General features: G+C 38.8%; 1 protein-coding gene across 1 annotated transcript in view; it reads left to right on the top strand.

The window, feature by feature from the left end:
- TMPRSS15 (transmembrane serine protease 15) overlaps positions 1 to 19,861 on the top strand; it is a 450,422-nt gene that overhangs the window by 276,414 nt on the left and 154,147 nt on the right. The window contains exons 18-19 of the mRNA XM_089657394.1: positions 2,463 to 2,573; positions 4,374 to 4,500. Of these exons, the coding sequence (XP_089513520.1) occupies positions 2,463 to 2,573; positions 4,374 to 4,500 (238 nt within the window). The remainder of the gene's footprint in view (positions 1 to 2,462; positions 2,574 to 4,373; positions 4,501 to 19,861) is intronic.

Genomic DNA, 19,861 nt, shown 5'->3' on the forward strand with positions numbered 1-19,861 from the left:
ATGCCAAACTCCTGCTTCATATACAGGTAAAACTCAAAAAATTTGAATATCGTGCAAAAGTTCATTTATTTCAGTAATGCAACTTAAAAGGTGAAACTAATATATGAGATCGACTCATTACATACAAAGCAAGATAGTTCAAGCCGTGATTTGTCATATTTGTGATGATTATGACTTACAGCTCATGAAAACCCCAAATCCACAATCTCAGAAAATTAGAATATTGTGAAAAGGTGCAATATTCTAGGCTCAAGTGTCCCACTCTAATCAGCTAATTAAGCCATAACACCTGCAAAGGGTTCCTGAGCCTTTAAATGGTCTCTCAGTCTGGTTCAGTAGGAATCACAATCATGGGAAAGATTGCTGACCTGACAGTTGAGCAGAAAACTATCATTGACACCCTCCATAAGGAGGGAAAGCCTCAAAAGGTAATTGCAAAAGAATTTGAATGTTCCCAAAGTGTTGTATCAAAGCACATTAATAGAAAGTTATGTGGAAGGGAAAAGTGTGGAAGAAAAAGGTGCACAAGCAGCAGGGATGACCGCAGACTGGAGAGGATTGTCAGGAAAAGGCAAAAGTGTTGGGGACTTTCACAAGGAGTGAACTGATGCTGGAGTCAGTGCACCAAGAGCCACCACACACAGACGGATCCTGGACATGGGCTTCAAATGTTATATTCCTCTTGTCAAGCCGCTCCTGAACAACAAACAACATCAGAAGCGTCTTACCTGGGCTAAAGAAAAACAGACCTGGTCTGTTGCTCAGTGGTCCAAAGTCCTCTTTTCTGATGAGAGCAACTTTTGCATCTCATTTGGAAACCAAGGACCCAGAGTATGGAAGAAGAATGGAGAGGCACACACTGCAAGATGCTTGAAGTTCAGTGTGAAGTTTCCACAGTCTGTGTTGATTTGGGGAGCCATGTTATCTGCTGGTGTTAGTCCACTGTGCTTCATTAAGTCCAAGGTCAACGCAGCCATCTACCAGGAGATTTTGGAGCACTTCATGCTTCCTTCCACAGACGAGATTTATGGGGATGCTGACTTCATTTTCCAGCAGGACTTGGCACCTGCCCACACTGCCAAAAGCACCAGAACCTGGTTCAATGACCGTGGGATCACTGTGCTTGATTGGCCAGCAAACTCGCCTGACCTGGAACCCATAGAGAATCTATGGGGCATTACCAAGAGAAAGATACCAATATTCTAATTTTCTGAGATTGTGGATTTGGGGTTTTCATGAGATGTAAGCCATAATCATCACAATTATGACAAATCACGGCTTGAACTATCTTGCTTTCCATGTAATGAGTCTATCTCATATATTAGTTTCACCTTTTACGTTGCATTACTGAAATAAATGAACTTTTGCACGATAATCTAATTTTTTGAGTTTCACCTATATATAAAAGGGTGAGATCTCCGTAGACTTGTATGGTTGGATTGGTCAGGCCCCATCCACTTTCTCTCTCAGGTGGGTAGGAACCTTCAGAGCGGTGGAATGATAAGTCATTGGGCAGGTACACACTGAGCATGACAGCCTTGGCAGCTTTATCAGGGGTGTGAGTGAGTGTGTGGACAAGGAAGGAGGAGAAATTGTAGAGGGAAGAATACACCGCACTATAGTCCACGACTCATTTCAAGTAACCTTACCTTTTGGAAGGAAAGAAACATCTGGCCATTCCTGCACCCTCCGGCAGCATGCAGCCTCCTCGGGTCCTCACCATGTCCCCATCCCTTCAACTTGCGTCCCTTTTTCCAGGGGGCGGTGCTGACCCCCTGAAAATTGCTGCCCTAGGCAAACGTTTGCCTTGCGGAAAATACGCCACTGGCTATAGCCACACTCCTCAAGATGGCTTGGGGTTGACATGAGTACAGAGCAACCATAGGAATAAGTGGAGTGACCTGTGTGCATACTCCATAGAAGGAACTGGTTGCTTCTGGAAATGTTTTCTGCAAACACTGTGCAGTGGTGGGCAGGGCTTCAGAGTGAAGATCTCCAGAGCAGAGCTGATAGTAATTGTTAATGTAGGTGGGAAAAGATTGAAAGCTTTAGCTTCTCTAAAACTTAGGTTATCTCTTAAGTGGTATGTACCATATCTCAACTTATTAAATACAGTGTATATACAGTAAATTGAATAATACAGGAATGGAAATTATAGAGTAAAATATGATGCATATCAAAAACAGAGGAAAAATTCTATATATAAAATTTTGTGCATGAAGTCTTCCATAGGATAAAGATCAATAATTAAAGCTGGCCATAAAGTAGATGGATCTGAATTCAGTAGGTTCAGCAGGGCCCAGTCAAATTTCAATCCATCTATGGCCAGTCCAGCTTGACAGAAGTCAATTTAATGATTAACGTCTCTCCAACATGACTGATGGAAAACTTTCATATGTTAGGCACCTGCAGCCAATTGGCTATATGCATGTGAAAATAAATGTGATTTTTTTTTATTCCAGCTCCTTGTAATTCAACATCATTCCAATGTAACAGTGGAGAGTGCATTGCACTGAGGAGCGTCTGTGACAGGCACCATGATTGTCCTGATGGGTCTGATGAAAAGAACTGTGGTAAGATATTGCCAATAGATGAATGTCTTTAGGGTACCAATCTATATCAGTGTACCTCGCCTGTTGTAGCTGACTTTCCAAACAAAATTTGTAAATGTCCTGGCAAAAGAAGTTAGTTATTAGTGCTTCCAAAACTGATTGATTTTTGGAGGACTCTGGTAATACCAACCACCTGCTGGCTTTATTGGTATTTTCCAATTTTTTCCTGGGGTGATATTTTCTCCCTAAAACCACAGATCAATGCGACCTTGCATCTCATACTGAATTCTTCACTTAGGGCTCAGGTGAGCCCTCAACTAGCTCAGCTTGAAATGCAAACATTTTTTGTAGTCTGTTCTCAACCACCTTAAGCTGGCCATAGACACAAAAGGGCACTAAAAATGGCAGAAATAATGAGCGCCACACATTTCTGCATCATGAGGGGATAAACCAGTTATTAAACATGGTTTTATAACCTATCCTGTCACTACCATCCTCCATTCCTGACCCTTGTTCACCATGTACAAATGCTCTAGAGAAATCAGATCATAGCCAGATTCAGCTGAGAATACCTGGCTATGATCTGATGTCTATTGGCACCTGTGGAGTTTTGGGTGTCCCTGCCCGCCATGAATATATTTGCCTACCATAAAATATCTCCCAATTAAAATTCCAACAAAGTCAGTGAGATCCTCTTGCAATGGCCATGACAGGTTTCCAAGCCTGGAGATTGATTTGCAGACTGACCACGGAAGACTCTTAGAGATATAAAACAAAGTTAGGTAGTGTAAAGTGTATCCAAGAAAAAATATAATGTTGCTTATTAACCTTTAGATGTGATGGCAACATTTTTTCCATTTTTATTTTTCCTTTATTCAAACCCCCTTCATTTTGGCAGCAATACACATATGTGTGGAGACACGGCAGTTGGGCCTTAATTCATATGTTAATTGCTGTCTTATTCTGGGCAGAACTACTTGGAGTCCTCAGAAAGGTTATTGATAAGTTCACAATCAGCTACTACCATTAGGGAAGGGGGGTGTTCCTGATGATGTCAGAACTGTATAGTTAGACACGGTGGTGCATGATTAGGAGCCCCTCAAACCGCCACCTGGCGTCATGGCCCAGGTAAAGCGCCGGCTACTGCTGGCATAAACAGGTTAACCTGATGATCCTGCCAGTAATATGCTGCCTTTTCTAAAGCTACATTTTAAATCTAGGATAGGAAGCTTGTAGGGATTAAAGAATACTTCTCCCTTTCCTCTTTTAATTCCATAAGACATAGATGTTCTGTAGTTCAAAAAGGTGAGTTAGGCCGGGCTGATAACAATGACTGCGATAACACTGCAGGCACCCTGATAGAATTCCAATGCTGTCCTGTGCACCACAGGACAGCATTGGAATTCTATCAGGATCAGCATATTTGTTTGCACTTATTAAACAGACATAACAGAATACTTTCCACGGTATATAACAGATCAAAAAGGAGCAAATAAGAGAAGTTTATTGAAAGGGTTTACATTCACTTTAACTTCCAGCATCAAGCAAAAATTGACATAGCTGCACTCACCCCTGAAAGCTGCTCTGTAAGCATAGGTCAAGATGGGTAACTTTATTATAAATGAATGGATTACATGTCCAGTTCTACAATACAACTCTGTTAGAAAGGAAGACATAAGCTTTAAAGAATTATAATGAAAAGATATACTCTTGGGGCACTAGGCAGTAGTACAAAAAAACTAGAAATTCTGTAAAAAAATGTAAACAGTAATTTTTTTTCATACAAGCAAGTAAAAAAATACAATTTCTATATTTTTATAGTGCGTATCTCCAACAGCAGTTTAAGTGGCTTAGTTGAGTTCAAAGTTGACAATCAATGGTATACGGCATGTTTCGATCTCTGGAATGAAGACATTTCCAATAATATTTGTCATCAGTTGGGTTTAGGGTAAGTAATCCTCACTGCTCTATATAAAAAAAATGTATTGTTGCCCTTGATGTGTCATCCTCAATGTGTGGAATTCATATACTGTTACACAACAACAATGTTCTGAACTGTGTAAACCAGTTACTGTACATCTTTAATCATGTTAACTATTTATGCTTGTTGGACATCATTGTACTTTACAAACTTTGCTATTTAAAAGAAAGTCACCAAAAGGGTATTCATCCACAAGGAAATATCCATACCAATGAAAAAGAGGGTTAGAGGTGGGTCATTCAAAGGAAATAAAACAAAGCAACAACATGTGTTGTCCGCTTTTTAATGGAGTTCACTTTTGAGAGTCCATGCATTGAGGTTTAGAATTTCAACTAACTAAAACTTAAAAACCTAAAAACCTCTAGCCCCTCTACTGATTTAAGATTAATGTAACTAGCAATAGCAACTGCTGAGCCACAGTCTAAAACAGCTAATGAACATACTAAACACAGAAACATTCACATTGCAAAGTGCACATAGGCATAGGAATCTATGGAAAATGTGGAACAAGAACATTCCTTTCAAGTTGTTTATCCAACTTTTCAGGTTACATATTGGTCTCACGTAGGTCCTATAGAGTTTATTGGTTATTAGGAATGGCAAATTATTTACTTTTTCTAGCCTGGGGAGAGATATTGCACCTATGGTGCTGCAGTTGTTACATGTATAGAATAATAGATGAACATGCGAAAAGATGTAACAGTAGCCTGCCACAGGGGTTCAGTGGGTTTATTCTTTTTTGAGGATGGTAATAGTTTTGGCTGTTTCCTTCCCTGAACTACAGTGAAAGTGAAATATTTGACATCACTGGATACAAGGACCAATTCATTTATACAGCTCTGAAGGTACTGTGTTCTGTCTCTTCAATCTAAGCACTGCAAGTATGATCTCCATAACTGATCCAGTAATGGCAAAATAGCATTAACTTACAGTTTCAGTAGAGTTAGCAGACAGTGACTTTATCCAAATATCATCTTGCACATTGTAGAAAGCTTTAATCAAAACCCTGTGCAGATCTTCACAGATGAATATCAGATAGGTCAAACAATGATAGCATGTCTAGCTCCAGCAAGTACATGTGCTCAGAGCAGAAACTAAAGACACATTGAAAAGTGGGTACAGCTAGCTATACAGAACTTCTCCTAGCTATGGAGGGCAAAAGGAAACAATAATTTAAAGGCAAACAAACAATCATGCATGTGTAACATGATACACTGTGTGTAGAGATTAGGAAATATATTAATGAATTAAAACTTCTGTTCTGCTTGTGTCTACACTGGGGGAATCTGTCGTCATTGTTTGGTGACCATTGGGTGTGAGTGGGGTCAATATTAGGGATGTTTGAATCTTCTTGGGTTCAATTCATGAACTGTTTTTGCTGGAAGTTTTAACTACTCAGAAATTGACTGGAGTAATGGTACTGCAGGAACAGTTAAAGGGCAACATTTTTTAAACCTACTACAGGATAATTTTATGGTACAGTTCACAGAGGCACCAACTAGGAATGATGCTCTGCTGGACCTGGTAATCTCAAACTTTGCACAGCTTATTATGAATGTCCATATAAAAGAACATCTGGATAGCAGTGACCATAACATGATTTAATTTGTTGTTAGCTGTAAACATCAAGCACATAAGGGAAAAATATAAATGCTAAATTTTAAGAGAGCTAATTTTCCAAGGCTGAGAGCTGCTCTTCAAGTCTTAGACTGGGATCGAATATTGGCATCAATGAACACAACACAGAAATGGGAGTTCTTCAAAAAGACTGTATGTGATCATACTGCAAAGTATATTCCCATGGGCAACAAGTTTAAAAGGCTAAAAATCAAACATACAGTCATGGCCGAAATTGTTGGCACCCTTGATATTTCTCCAGGAAATCATGTATTTCTCACGAAACGTATTGCATTAACACATGTTTTGCTATACACATGTTTATTCCCTTTGTGTGTATTGGGACAAAACAAAAAAAGGGAGGAAAGAAAGCAAATTCGACATAATGTCACACAAACCTCCAAAAATGGGCTGGACAAAAGTATTGGCACCCTTTCACAACTGCGGATAAATAAGAATGTTACAAGCATGTGATGCTCCTGTAAACTCACCTGGGGCAAGTAACAGGTGTGGGCAATATAGAAATCACACCTGAAAGCAGATAAAAAGGAGAGACGTTCACTTAACCTTTGCATTGTGTGTCTGTCTGTGCCACACTAAGCATGGACAACAGAAAGAGGAGACGAGAACTGTCTGAGGACCTGAGAACCAAAATTGTGGCAAAATATCAACAATCTCAAGGTTACAAGTCCATCTCCAGAGAACTAGATTTGCCTTTGTCCACAGTGCGCAACATTATCAAGAAGTTTGCAACCCATGGCACTGTAGCTAATCTCCCTGGTCGTGGACGGATGAGGAAAATTGATGAAAGATTGCAACGCAGAATAGTCCGGATGGTGGATAAGCAGCCCCAAACATGTTCCAAAGACATTCAAGCTGTCCTGCAGGCTCAGGGAGCATCAGTGTCAGCGCGAACTATCCGTCGACATTTAAATGAAATGAAACGCTATGGCAGGAGACCCAGGAGGACCCCACTGCTGACACAGAGACATAAAAAAGCAAGACTACAGTTTGCCAAAATGTACTTGAGTAAGCCAAAAGCCTTCTGGGAAAACGTCTTGTGGACAGATGAGACCAAGATAGAGCTTTTCGGTAAAGCACATCATTCTACTGTTTACCGAAAACGGAATGAGGCCTACAAAGAACAAAACACAGTACCTACGGTAAAATATGGTGGAGGTTCAATGATGTTTTGGGGTTGTTTTGCTGCCTCTGGCACTGGGTGCCTTGACTGTGTGCAAGGCATCATGAAATCTGAGGATTACCAAAGGATTTTGGGTCGCACTGTAGGGCCCAGTGTCAGAAAGCTGGGTTTGCGTCCAAGATCCTGGGTCTTCCAGCAGGACAATGACCCCAAACATACGTCAAAAAGCACTCAGAAATGGATGGCAAAGAAGCGCTGGAGAGTTCTGAAGTGGCCAGCAATGAGCCCAGATCTAAATCCCATTGAACACCTGTGGAGAGATCTTAAAATTGCTGTTGGGAAAAGGTGTCCTTCCAATAAGAGAGACCTGGAGCTGTTTGCAAAGGAAGAGTGGTCCAAAATTCCGGGTGAGAGGTGTCAGAAGCTTATTGATGGTTATAGGAAGCGACTGATTTCAGTTATGTTTTCCAAAGGGTGTGCAACCAAATATTAAGTTAAGGATGCCAATACTTTTGTCCAGCCCATTTTTGGGGTTTTGTGTGACATTATGTCATATTTGCTTTTCTGCCTCTGTTTTATATTTGTTCCAATACATACAAAGGGAATAAACATGTGTATAGCAAAACATGTGTTAATGCAATACCTTTTTTGTGTGAAATACTTGATTTTCAGGAAAAATATCAAGGGTGCCAACAATTTCGGCCATGACTGTATGTGGCTTACGGCCAAAGTTAAAAAAGCTATAGATAATAAGAAAAGAGCTTTTACTAATTATAAAAATGAAGGAACACTATCATCGTTTAAACATTACAAAGAATATAACAGAATATGCAAAAAGGAAATAAAGGCCGCAAAAATTGAAAATGAATGACAGATTGCAAAAGATAGAAGGACCAACCCCCCAAAATTTCTTAAAATATATTAATAGTAAAAAGGTCTGGTCTGAGCATGTAGGCCCTTTACAAAATAATCTAGAGTGGGTGACTGAGGACAAAGAGAAGGCAAATTTATTAAATACCTTCTTCAGCTATGTGTATACAAAGGAGCATGGTGGAGCTCTTGTCCATAATGGGCATAGTATTGACACAGCTCCAGATGATCCACATTAGCTCACAATTGATATGATCCAAAAACATTTAGACAGAATAAAGGTGAATAAAGCACCTGAACCAGCTGGCATATACCCACGGGTCCTTAAAGAATTGAGCTCTGTCATTTCAAAGCCATTGTTTCTAATTTTTAGGGACTCTTTAATGACTGGCATAGTACCACTGGATTGGCATAAGGCCAATGCAGTGCCGATATTTAAAAAGGGCTCAAAATCTTTACCAAGTAATTATAGACCTGTTAGTTTAACTTCTATAGTTGGTAAGATACTGGAGAGTTTAATAAAAGACCACATAGATGAGTTCTTGCTGTAAAAAAAAAATTTAAGCAACAGACAGCAATGGATTCATGAAAGACAGAAGTTGTCAAACAAATCTGGTTTCTTTTTATGATGGGGTGAGAAAAACCTTGGACAGAGGGGAGGCAGTGGACGTGGTATACTTGAATTTTGCAAAAGCGTTTGACACAGTTCCCCACACATGGCTAATGTGTAAGCTAAAGTCTACAGGCTTGGAAAAATCTAGTAAATGTAGATCACTAATTCTCCCCAACTCTTTTTAAGCACACTTCACCTCTACCCTTAGAGGTGTACAAATATAGGCATAAATATGCTCAGTGAAAATTAATAAAAGAAACCCTTCATTAGATAATAAGTTCAAATTAAAGTCCAAAATCTATATGAAAATAATTAAAAAATTGAAAACCAAAATGTCCAAAAAATATATATATATCCAATATCCCAATAAAATAAATAAATAAATACGTGTAGTCCAAAAATTGATTCAAGTGTAAAAACTCTCCGCTGCTTGCAAAAACTTGATTACCTCAAAAAAAACAAAATATACATAGTGCATTATCCTTTATAAATCAAAAATTTACATGTGAAATCACTCCAGTAATATTCTCCCAAGTGAAAACAAGTGTATATATCAAACCACATACACATGCAATACACAGTGCAAAACCATGCATGTGAAACACTCTACTGTGCTCAAAAACTCATGACACAGTGCACACTTCTATCAGGGTAAGGAGTGAATACCCTTACCAATATTCAAAACAATTTATGCTTTGATCTCAATCCACAGAAATTGCCTGATGATATAAATCCTCTTGCAGATGTCCTCAGGGTTTGCTTTGATCCTATAACACTGTATGGATCCTTCCACCCTAGCAACTCAGATATGTTTCCACCATATACGCCAGTCAGATACCCATATATAAGGAACAAATCATAGTGTAATACTGCCACATACTAAGATCCAAACTTTTAATTATACTGCTTACATTAAAAACATCTTTCCATCGCATAAAGCATATAGAAACCTTTCTGCCATCCAGGATCCAGGAGAGTCCTAATCGCAAGTCACGGCCGATTTTTGCCCTCTCCAAGATGGCCGCCACTCCACTTCCAGTTTCTCGTATGCGTCTGACGTCACTTCCCTTTGACGCATTTCGTCATTGGACATAGTCATAAAAACCTTGGACAGAGGGGAGGCAGTGGACGTGGTATACTTGAATTTTGCAAAAGCGTTTGACACAGTTCCCCACACATGGCTAATGTGTTAGGTAAAGTCTACAGGCTTGGAAAAATCTGTATGTAAATAGCTAGATAACTGGCTAAAAGATTGTATTCAGAGAGTAGTGATCTAGGGTTGTCAGTGGTGTACCCCAAGGTTCAGTGTTGGGACCCTTACATTTTAATACATTTATAAATGATATAGGGTCTGGGATTACAAATCCCATTTCAGTCTTTGCAGATGACAGCAAGCTGTGCAGTGGAATAACGTCCTTACAGGATGTGTCTAACTTACAAGCCGACCTCAATGCACTGTTTAATTGGGTAACTATATGGAAAAAGAGATTTAATGTTGATAAATGTAAGGTTATGCACTTGGGGGCTAAGAATATGCATGCATCATACATAGTGGGGGGGGGGGGTACAACTGGGGGAATCAATGGTGGAGAAGGATCTGGGAGGTCTGGCAGATCACAAGCTTAATAATGGCATGCAATGCCAAGCTGTGGTTTCTAAAGCAAGCAAAATCCTCTCTTGTATTAAAAGAGGTATAGACTCCAGAGATAGATATCATTTTACCACTGTACAAATCATTAGTAATACCTCATCTGGAATATGCAGTTCAGTTTTGGGCACCAATTCACAAAAAGAACATTGGGGAACTGAAGAAAGTACAGATTAGGGCAACCAAACTGATGTTCTAATTTCGGATTTCCCCTCACCCCCCATGTCAAAGGTGAGATGAACCCTCTTTTTTGAGAAACTCCCTATCATTTCCTGTCATGTCTCTGGAACAGGAGGCAAAGGTATATGTTCTTCATGGGGACATAAACAGCAATAGAAGCTGAAAGATGTTCTAGTCCTTCCATATACTAATCAAAACAAAATGAAAACCATAGCTGGAGATTTAGTTTATTCACATGTTTATAGCACCAATAAAGATCTGTTTTAAGAGGACCTTGCACTAACATGCAAGCTCTGCTTATGCGACTACCCCTCTCCCACTTCCTACTGTCAAAACATCTCACTGAGGAAATAAAAGAAAAACTCTGGAAGAAAATCATAAAAAATCCTTAGCTGTCCACTGTTAGCTATCTCCCCTATTTCTCTTCACTGACAGGTAGACAAAAAAAAAAAAAAAATATATATATATATATATATATATATATATATTGAATGCTGCTGAACAACTGCAGTGTACAGTATATGTGCATGTGTATTTTATTACAGTAAAAGACATGATGCTGCTTCCTCTATCACCAGCACAAACGAGGACACAAGAGTATTTAAGTGCATTGTTATGAATTCATAGAATGGCTAAAATAGATGCTTGAAACCATTTGAAACAATAGGCAGCTCTTCAAAGTGTAAACGCATAACAGAATACATAAGCACCATGCATGCATTCATCATGCAGAATGTAGCCAGGATCATAAGGGAAGCATCGGTAATTAGACCTTGGAAGGGTACACAGTCTAGACAATAAATGCCGGTTCATACAAACAGCAAAATACATCCTTTTTGAATTGCTACAGGCTAAAACAAGAGCTACAGTTTTCATACAAATTATACAGTTTAGTAGTCTTAAAGAGCACATGTACATCATTGTACTGCAGAAATAATAATAATAATAATAATAATAATAATGAGTGGTATTTATTTTTGGGCCGATTCAATAAAGTACAGTAGTACGGCAGTAGTACATAGAACAAAACTGAAGTGCAGAAACCGATATTGTCTAATGAGATTTCACTTTCCTAATTACTTTAACACTGTGATGTTATGCATGATAAGTTACTGCATACTCTTTACTTCATTCAGTAAGCTCCTTATTATATTGTTAAAGTATTTATTTTTGAAAGACGGCACTTAAAGCCTTGTAGTAAAATACAAGAACCACTACTGTAAAAATGCCATTTATTACAAAGACTAAAATATATAATACATTAACTGCTGTATAAATAACTATAAATGTGTACTATACCACTGGGGTTTATTTACTGAAGCTGGAGAGTGAAAAATCAGACTCACTTCTGCATAGAAACCAGTCAGTTTCTAACCTCAGCTTGTTCAATTAAGCTTTGGCAATAAAACCTGGAAGCTGATTGATTTCTATGTAGAAGTGAACCTGATTTTGTACTCTCCAGCCTGCTATGTATTTTGGAGGAACTTTTTTAACTTTCTTTTTAAAAGAACCCAGCAAATGTAACAGCATTGCCAGCTTCTTTAAAAATAAATAAATAAATAAATAGCACACACCAATTTAAACTAAAGCAATCGACTCAGTAATCACTAAATTCCAGTGCAGCTCTGTGGTTAACATATAAACATCACAAGAATGGAAAAAAAATTACAGAAAGTTCTTCAGAAAAGCATATCAAACCCTTTGATATGGATTTTAAGGGGGTACCTCAAACAAAACAATTTATTGATATGCATGAGTCTTCCAGGAAACCCATACCAAACCTGAAGGGGACTCTATGGAAATTTTTTTTATATATATATATATATATATATATATATATATATACAGTCATGGCCGAAATTGTTGGCACCCTTGATATTTTTCCTGAAAATCAAGTATTTCACACAAAAAAGGTATTGCATTAACACATGTTTTGCTATACACATGTTTATTCCCTTTGTATGTATTGGAACAAATATAAAACAGAGGCAGAAAAGCAAATATGACATAATGTCACACAAAACCCCAAAAATGGGCTGGACAAAAGTATTGGCACCCTTAACTTAATATTTGGTTGCACACCCTTTGGAAAACATAACTGAAATCAGTCGCTTCCTATAACCATCAATAAGCTTCTGACACCTCTCACCCGGAATTTTGGACCACTCTTCCTTTGCAAACAGCTCCAGGTCTCTCTTATTGGAAGGACACCTTTTCCCAACAGCAATTTTAAGATCTCTCCACAGGTGTTCAATGGGATTTAGATCTGGGCTCATTGCTGGCCACTTCAGAACTCTCCAGCGCTTCTTTGCCATCCATTTCTGAGTGCTTTTTGACGTATGTTTGGGGTCATTGTCCTGCTGGAAGACCCAGGATCTTGGACGCAAACCCAGCTTTCTGACACTGGGCCCTACAGTGCGACCCAAAATCCTTTGGTAATCCTCAGATTTCATGATGCCTTGCACACAGTCAAGGCACCCAGTGCCAGAGGCAGCAAAACAACCCCAAAACATCATTGAACCTCCACCATATTTTACCGTAGGTACTGTGTTTTGTTCTTTGTAGGCCTCATTCCGTTTTCGGTAAACAGTAGAATGATGTGCTTTACCGAAAAGCTCTATCTTGGTCTCATCTGTCCACAAGACGTTTTCCCAGAAGGCTTTTGGCTTACTCAAGTACATTTTGGCAAACTGTAGTCTTGCTTTTTTATGTCTCTGTGTCAGCAGTGGGGTCCTCCTGGGTCTCCTGCCATAGCGTTTCATTTCATTTAAATGTCGACGGATAGTTCGCGCTGACACTGATGCTCCCTGAGCCTGCAGGACAGCTTGAATGTCTTTGGAACATGTTTGGGGCTGCTTATCCACCATCCGGACTATTCTGCGTTGCAATCTTTCATCAATTTTCCTCATCCGTCCACGACCAGGGAGATTAGCTACAGTGCCATGGGTTGCAAACTTCTTGATAATGTTGCGCACTGTGGACAAAGGCAAATCTAGTTCTCTGGAGATGGACTTGTAACCTTGAGATTGTTGATATTTTGCCACAATTTTGGTTCTCAGGTCCTCAGACAGTTCTCGTCTCCTCTTTCTGTTGTCCATGCTTAGTGTGGCACAGACAGACACACAATGCAAAGGTTAAGTGAACGTCTCTCCTTTTTATCTGCTTTCAGGTGTGATTTCTATATTGCCCACACCTGTTACTTGCCCCAGGTGAGTTTACAGGAGCATCACATGCTTGTAACATTCTTATTTATCCGCAGTTGTGAAAGGGTGCCAATACTTTTGTCCAGCCCATTTTTGGAGGTTTGTGTGACATTATGTCGAATTTGCTTTCTTTCCTCCCTTTTTTTGTTTTGTCCCAATACACACAAAGGGAATAAACATGTGTATAGCAAAACATGTGTTAATGCAATACGTTTCGTGAGAAATACATGATTTCCTGGAGAAATATCAAGGGTGCCAACAATTTCGGCCATGACTGTATATATATAGAGAGAGAGAGAGGGAGAGCATAAGGTCACCCTAAACATCAATACTAGACCCTTAATTCAGGCATACACCCTAGCTGGCCATGGAGAGGGTGGGACAAGTGTGTACCCCCATCCTGAATCATTCCAGGCCACATGCCCTCAATGTGGTGGCGTACCTTGCTGAAGGACCCCTCTGACCCCTCTGACAAAGCACCTTGTTCCCATGTTAATGAAAACAAGGACCTCTTCTCCACAACCCTAATTCAGTGGTTGTGGGGGTCTGCAGGTGGGAAATCTGGAAGCCTATTTTAATAATAAGGGGGTCCCCAGATACAATCCTGCTTCATGAATGAGTCAGGGGTACATAGTACCCCTATTCCTTCACAAAAAAAAGATGCCACCTAGATACAAAGACACTCAAACATTGACAAGTCTTTTTTTAGGAAAATAAAATCCCCCCAAAAAGTCCTTCACTATAAATACAGCTCCCGAGTTGTCATCAGCTCTATAAGGAAAAGGGTGAGGATATTGTTAGTGTTGTATTTGCCCTTTTGCTTTAATTCCCAGTGCTGTCAATGTTTCCTAGAGAAACAGCAGGTGCATGTGATTCTTCCTTAGGGATCAGTGACAGCAGGAAGCTGTCATATATAGAATCAGAAGAATATAACTTCTTTATATGATGTTTGGGTTAACTGCTGTATAAATAACTAGAAATGTGTACTATACCACTGGGGTTTATTTGAGAACCGAAAGGGCAAGAATGTGGGCATTCATTTGTATGCCCAAACAGCCAAATTTTAGTCTGATTTAAATAATGTTAACCAGCGCTTTGGATGTGATACCTTAATTCACTACAGCTGCGATACCAAGTGCTATACTAAGCGTATCAGACTTTATATATACTTTATCTTTTATGCAACGCTATTGATTTTTGTTTAAACATGTGCAATAAACAAGCATATTCTCTACAATGCTCATATCCTCAAAAAAAAATTAAACATGATTCAATAAAGTGTCCTTTCATTAAAGTCTCTTTGTGTATATAAAGTGTCCAAGCTTTCAATTATTCACAGTATAATGCATAATGCCTTCAAACTTATTAAAGTGTCCATGCTTAAAAAAGTGCTCCATTTCCAACAATCAGTGCCATAGTCATACAGTGCTTAGTGTCATGGATAACCACCATCAGCCTTCTACATCTTAGGCAATCTGTACTCTTTCCCTTTTAAATGTCTCACACAACATGTGGAGAGAGATGGAGGGAGACTACCATAGTGTGAAATCGTTAAAACCTTTTATTTATTAAAAACCATTTCCACAAATTTTAGTCTGAACCTAGGTTTGGACTGAACTGTCAGTTCATTCCCTAGCCCAGAGGCTGAACAGTTTCTGTCATATTGATGTGACACTGTATGCATACTCTATGCACATCACACACACACACAAGCACAAGCCATATATTGTAGGCATAAAAAAAAAAAAAATGGAAATGAAGAATACATACATTCAAAATACATGACCAGCTGAATTAAACTGGATAATATTAGAGTATGAAATACATATGGGTAAAATGTTAGATTTGTTGGTCATATGCACTGAAGTATGTGCCCTAATAGGATATTGGCTGTAAGGAAAAAAATTCTGAGTTAAAGTATGGGTGGTTTTTGGAGTAAAAAGGTGAATGTAAAGCAAGTGAGGGTAAGAGATATTAACTGATATTTGGTATGCTGAGGAAAAAGAGGTATAGTATCTTTACAATGATACAGGCAGGAGAGGGGAGTGAGAGTAAGAGAACTTGGCCAGAGGTAGAATCAGGGAGAGAGAGAGCAGATAAAAGTGACGAATTAAGAGTAGAAGCAGAGTTGGAGCAATGTAGGTGAGAGTTATCAGGTTCCTTCACGCTCCTTTCGGTGAAACCTGAAAGCCACAAGGAACCCAAAATCTCCTGAGAGGCACTATTGCACTGGCGTAGGTGTCTTTAGAGATTTTGGCTACTCAGTGCTTCCCAGGAATCTTGCTGGAAAAGACAGTGAATTTACACCCTGAAATGCAGAAGATGAAGGTTAGGTAGGTATTAATTCAAACTTTTTTCTAATAGGTACATTTTTGTTCTTGTATCTAATAAGTGGGCCCTGAATTTTACTGCATTTTCCTTTTCCCATTGTTTACAGAGTCAGCTGCCCAATATAAATTATGCAGCATTTAAACAGTTCATGGGTTCATAATTATTGAACAATAGCTCTAGTATGTCCCCAGATACATTACTGGGTGAAGCCATCTTGCCTCTTGCATAGCATTTGAAGTTGAAGCCAGGTTGTAAAAGAAATCTCTATCCTTTCTGTGACATTTATGTCCAGGGGAAGAGGTTGATAGCAATGTGCAGAGTGATTCTGGCAAAATTGTGCCAAAGCAAAAACACTAATTTTCACTTATTGAGCTTTTTAGGTAACATTTGCTTGAAAGAAAAAAAAAAAAAGACATATTTTTTGCATTGTTTAGAAGGTTTTTGTTTGGGGGTATTTAGAGTAGTATTTAGGGTAGTTTAGTTTATTTAATTTAGTGTTTTTCTTTTTCCTTTTCTTGTGTATTTGATCATTATTTTTAGACATGTTTTATATTACTTTTTACCATCTATTTACTATCAATTTTTTTTTCTTTCTGTAAAGTAAACATAAAGTATTGAGGTTGATGAGAGGGTGTTTTTCTCATAAACCCAGGATTATTAAAAGAAACCTATATATGGTAACTCCTATGATGCTTTCGCTTTTTGCTCCAAAGCATTTTGCCAAAATGATGACATTTTGCTTAGTTCTCCCAATTTTCACAGAAATTTCAGGAAAATGAAAACTCTAAATTTTGCTCATCCATTGAGGTCAGTGGTGAAATTAGCTGCTGACTTTTGTTAAAAGTCAAACATTTATTATCAGCAACATCAATGTTTAGCCAACTTAGGCTTTAGATTTTGTGGAGAGAAGAAATGCATTTGAAATATCTGATGGAGCTGATTATCTACAAAATATTAAGATACTGCTATGCTTACACACTTCAGAATTGAAATGTTCACTCTAGAGCAATTTGCTGCAATGCAAGCAAATCTATGATTCTGTTTTGATATGGACCCCTCCTTTACGTTGCATGCTGCCTCCCACTTCCTCCCAGCAAATAACAGTGGATCTCCCATCCTGATGAACTTACGGACTGAAGTCCAGTCACAAAAATTGCAATTCTTCCTGTAAGAAAGGAATGTATTTTCAAGTTTTGCTGTAATAGCAATGTATGGTAATTCAGTGAGCGCTCTATGAACAGATAGCAGCTAGTACACTAAAGGAAATCACACGAACCTTAAAATACAAATAAGTAAAATAAAGTGCAGCGCTAAAAGGATATGGATAACGGCTGTTAGCTTCCCCCTCTGATGATGTGCCTTAGCACGAAAGGCCTCAGGAGGAGCTGACAGCGTGTGACGTCATCACCACTGGGACCACGAGGAGGTCCGGCAGCCATCTTACTTAAGGGTCAGTGCTGCAGTACTCTGCATTTCTTCATACAAATTGTACTGTACCTCCACCCTAATTTTGTTTACTTATGATTTTAAAGTTTACCCAATAAATATAACGAAATACTACACTATTGGCACCCCTTTTTCTCTGGCTCCCTATTGGAGGAGCTGTTAAACCCACAGAGCAATCTCTTATACCATCCAACATCTAGAGGAGAGAGCCCTGTATCCAGGCTGTACACCCAGATATCCTAAAGGAGACCTCTGGATTCAGCAGATTATTACTACACCCAAGTCTGATGACCTCCTGTCCTTGAAGGAAACCCACCATCCGCATGCTGTTCATACCCCATCTGGTGGAGAGATATATATGCGCATACCCTATGTGCAGTCCGTGAGTGTGCATTTTTGCCATTTATTCCCTGTCACTGGCTTTGGGAAATATCTGCTGTTGTGGAAGTTACTTTTGGTGCCATATACCACATTCAGTCAAGTGGACGATTATACTTTCTATGTGTAATTTATTTTAATAGTTTATTTCATTTATTATCCATATCTTTTTAGCGTTGCACTTTATTTTCCGTATGTGCAGTAATACCAGTTTTTACCTCTAGTGTAAAACTGTTGTCTCACATCCCTGTCCTTAGAAACCCCAAGCTTTCGGAAGAGATACTACTTGGAGGGGTTCCAAGCAGAGAGGAAAATCTAATTTATTACTTGTTACTGACCTCTTCCAGCCCAGTCCACACACAGTTATTTTATTTGCCACAAAGCCTGCAATTGAGAAGCCGGTAAGAATGGATCTCTCTAACAGATGTTTCAAAGTGAAATAGTCAGACAGTTCTCTGCTGCCCAACTGCTGTATTGTATGATGGGGCTAAAGATAGCTGGGCTTCATGTTGCTTCCCTGAAACACTAATTATCTTAGTTCAGTGCACTAAGCTGCTGGAGGTAAGTCACATAATCATCCTTTTCTGATCAGTGGTTCCATACCTTATCATTATCATTATATATTATTATATCAACTTGATCACATTATTATTATTATTATTATTATTATTTCAATTGGATCATAAGATAAAGCATGGTCATTTCAGTCTAATAAAGCTGACTTTCTAATTGCCCACATAAGACACACTTATCCACCAAGACCAATTAAGAGACCAATTAAACAGCAATGGTGTCTTTGTATCATGGGGGAATTCTAGGTTTCGTTTAATGATTTTACTTGTTCTGTTTCCCGTTACCCAGTAGAACAATATCACACTGAGTGATGTCAAGTGCGACAGACACTTCCTTTTATTAATAACATATGTCTAGATGGGCTCATCATACAAAGGTTATTTATAGAAGTGATTCACTATGGTGAAAATGGTGTTTTGCTGGAAAGTCTGTTATAAACATTTTAAAAAGGATTAGATATTTAATTTTTTTAATGTATTGTTTTGTAATATTGTTCAGACTTGAAGTATATGATTCATGTGCCATAACAGCACTGAAATTACTGAATTCCTTAATAAATTTTTGCTACGTCATATAGTAATAGACATAGACATTTATATGTGAAATACGTAGTTAGTCCATTATGGTAGTTTAACCACTTCCCAACCACCCTATAGCAGAAATACTGCTACAGGGTGGCACAGGTGCGCAAAATTATGTATATATACATGATTTTGCATTTCCGGGTAGGGGTCGCGCACGCCCTACCCGTACTGCCATTTGCTGCCATGGCTGTCAATCACCGGGGCCCGGACAGTGATTGCCGAGCATCTCTGATGGGAAGGAGAACTGTTTGTAAACAAAACAGTTCTTCTCCCTGTCAGCCTGTGCACAGTGCTTTGGATGGCTGTGCACAGTATAGCCATGCAAAGCAGTGTGCTTACAGTAAACCACACAGATGCAGCTTATAGTAAAACAGCACACAGCATACAGTTAACCCTTTGGTCGCCACAGATGTTAACCCCTTCCTGCCCAGTGCCATTAGTACAACGTCAGTGCTTTTTTTTTAGCACTGATCACTGTATTGGTGTCACTGGAAATGTCAGTGACACTAAGTCAGTTCCCCCCAGTGTCAGAATGCCCGCCGCAGTCCCACTATAAGTCACTGATCGCTGCCAATACTAGTAAAAATAAAAAATATTTTAAAAATCCCAGTATATAAACCGCCATTTGTAAACGCTATAACTTTAACGTAAACCAATTTACACGTATTGGGATTATTTTTAGCAAAGACATGTAGCAGAATACATTTTGGCCGAAATTATATATTTTTTTAATTTTTTACT

Source organism: Staurois parvus, unplaced genomic scaffold, assembly GCF_062004578.1.
Source record: "Staurois parvus isolate SC_StPar_1 unplaced genomic scaffold, SC_StPar_1.0 ptg000988l, whole genome shotgun sequence".
Taxonomy (NCBI): Eukaryota; Metazoa; Chordata; class Amphibia; order Anura; family Ranidae; genus Staurois; species Staurois parvus.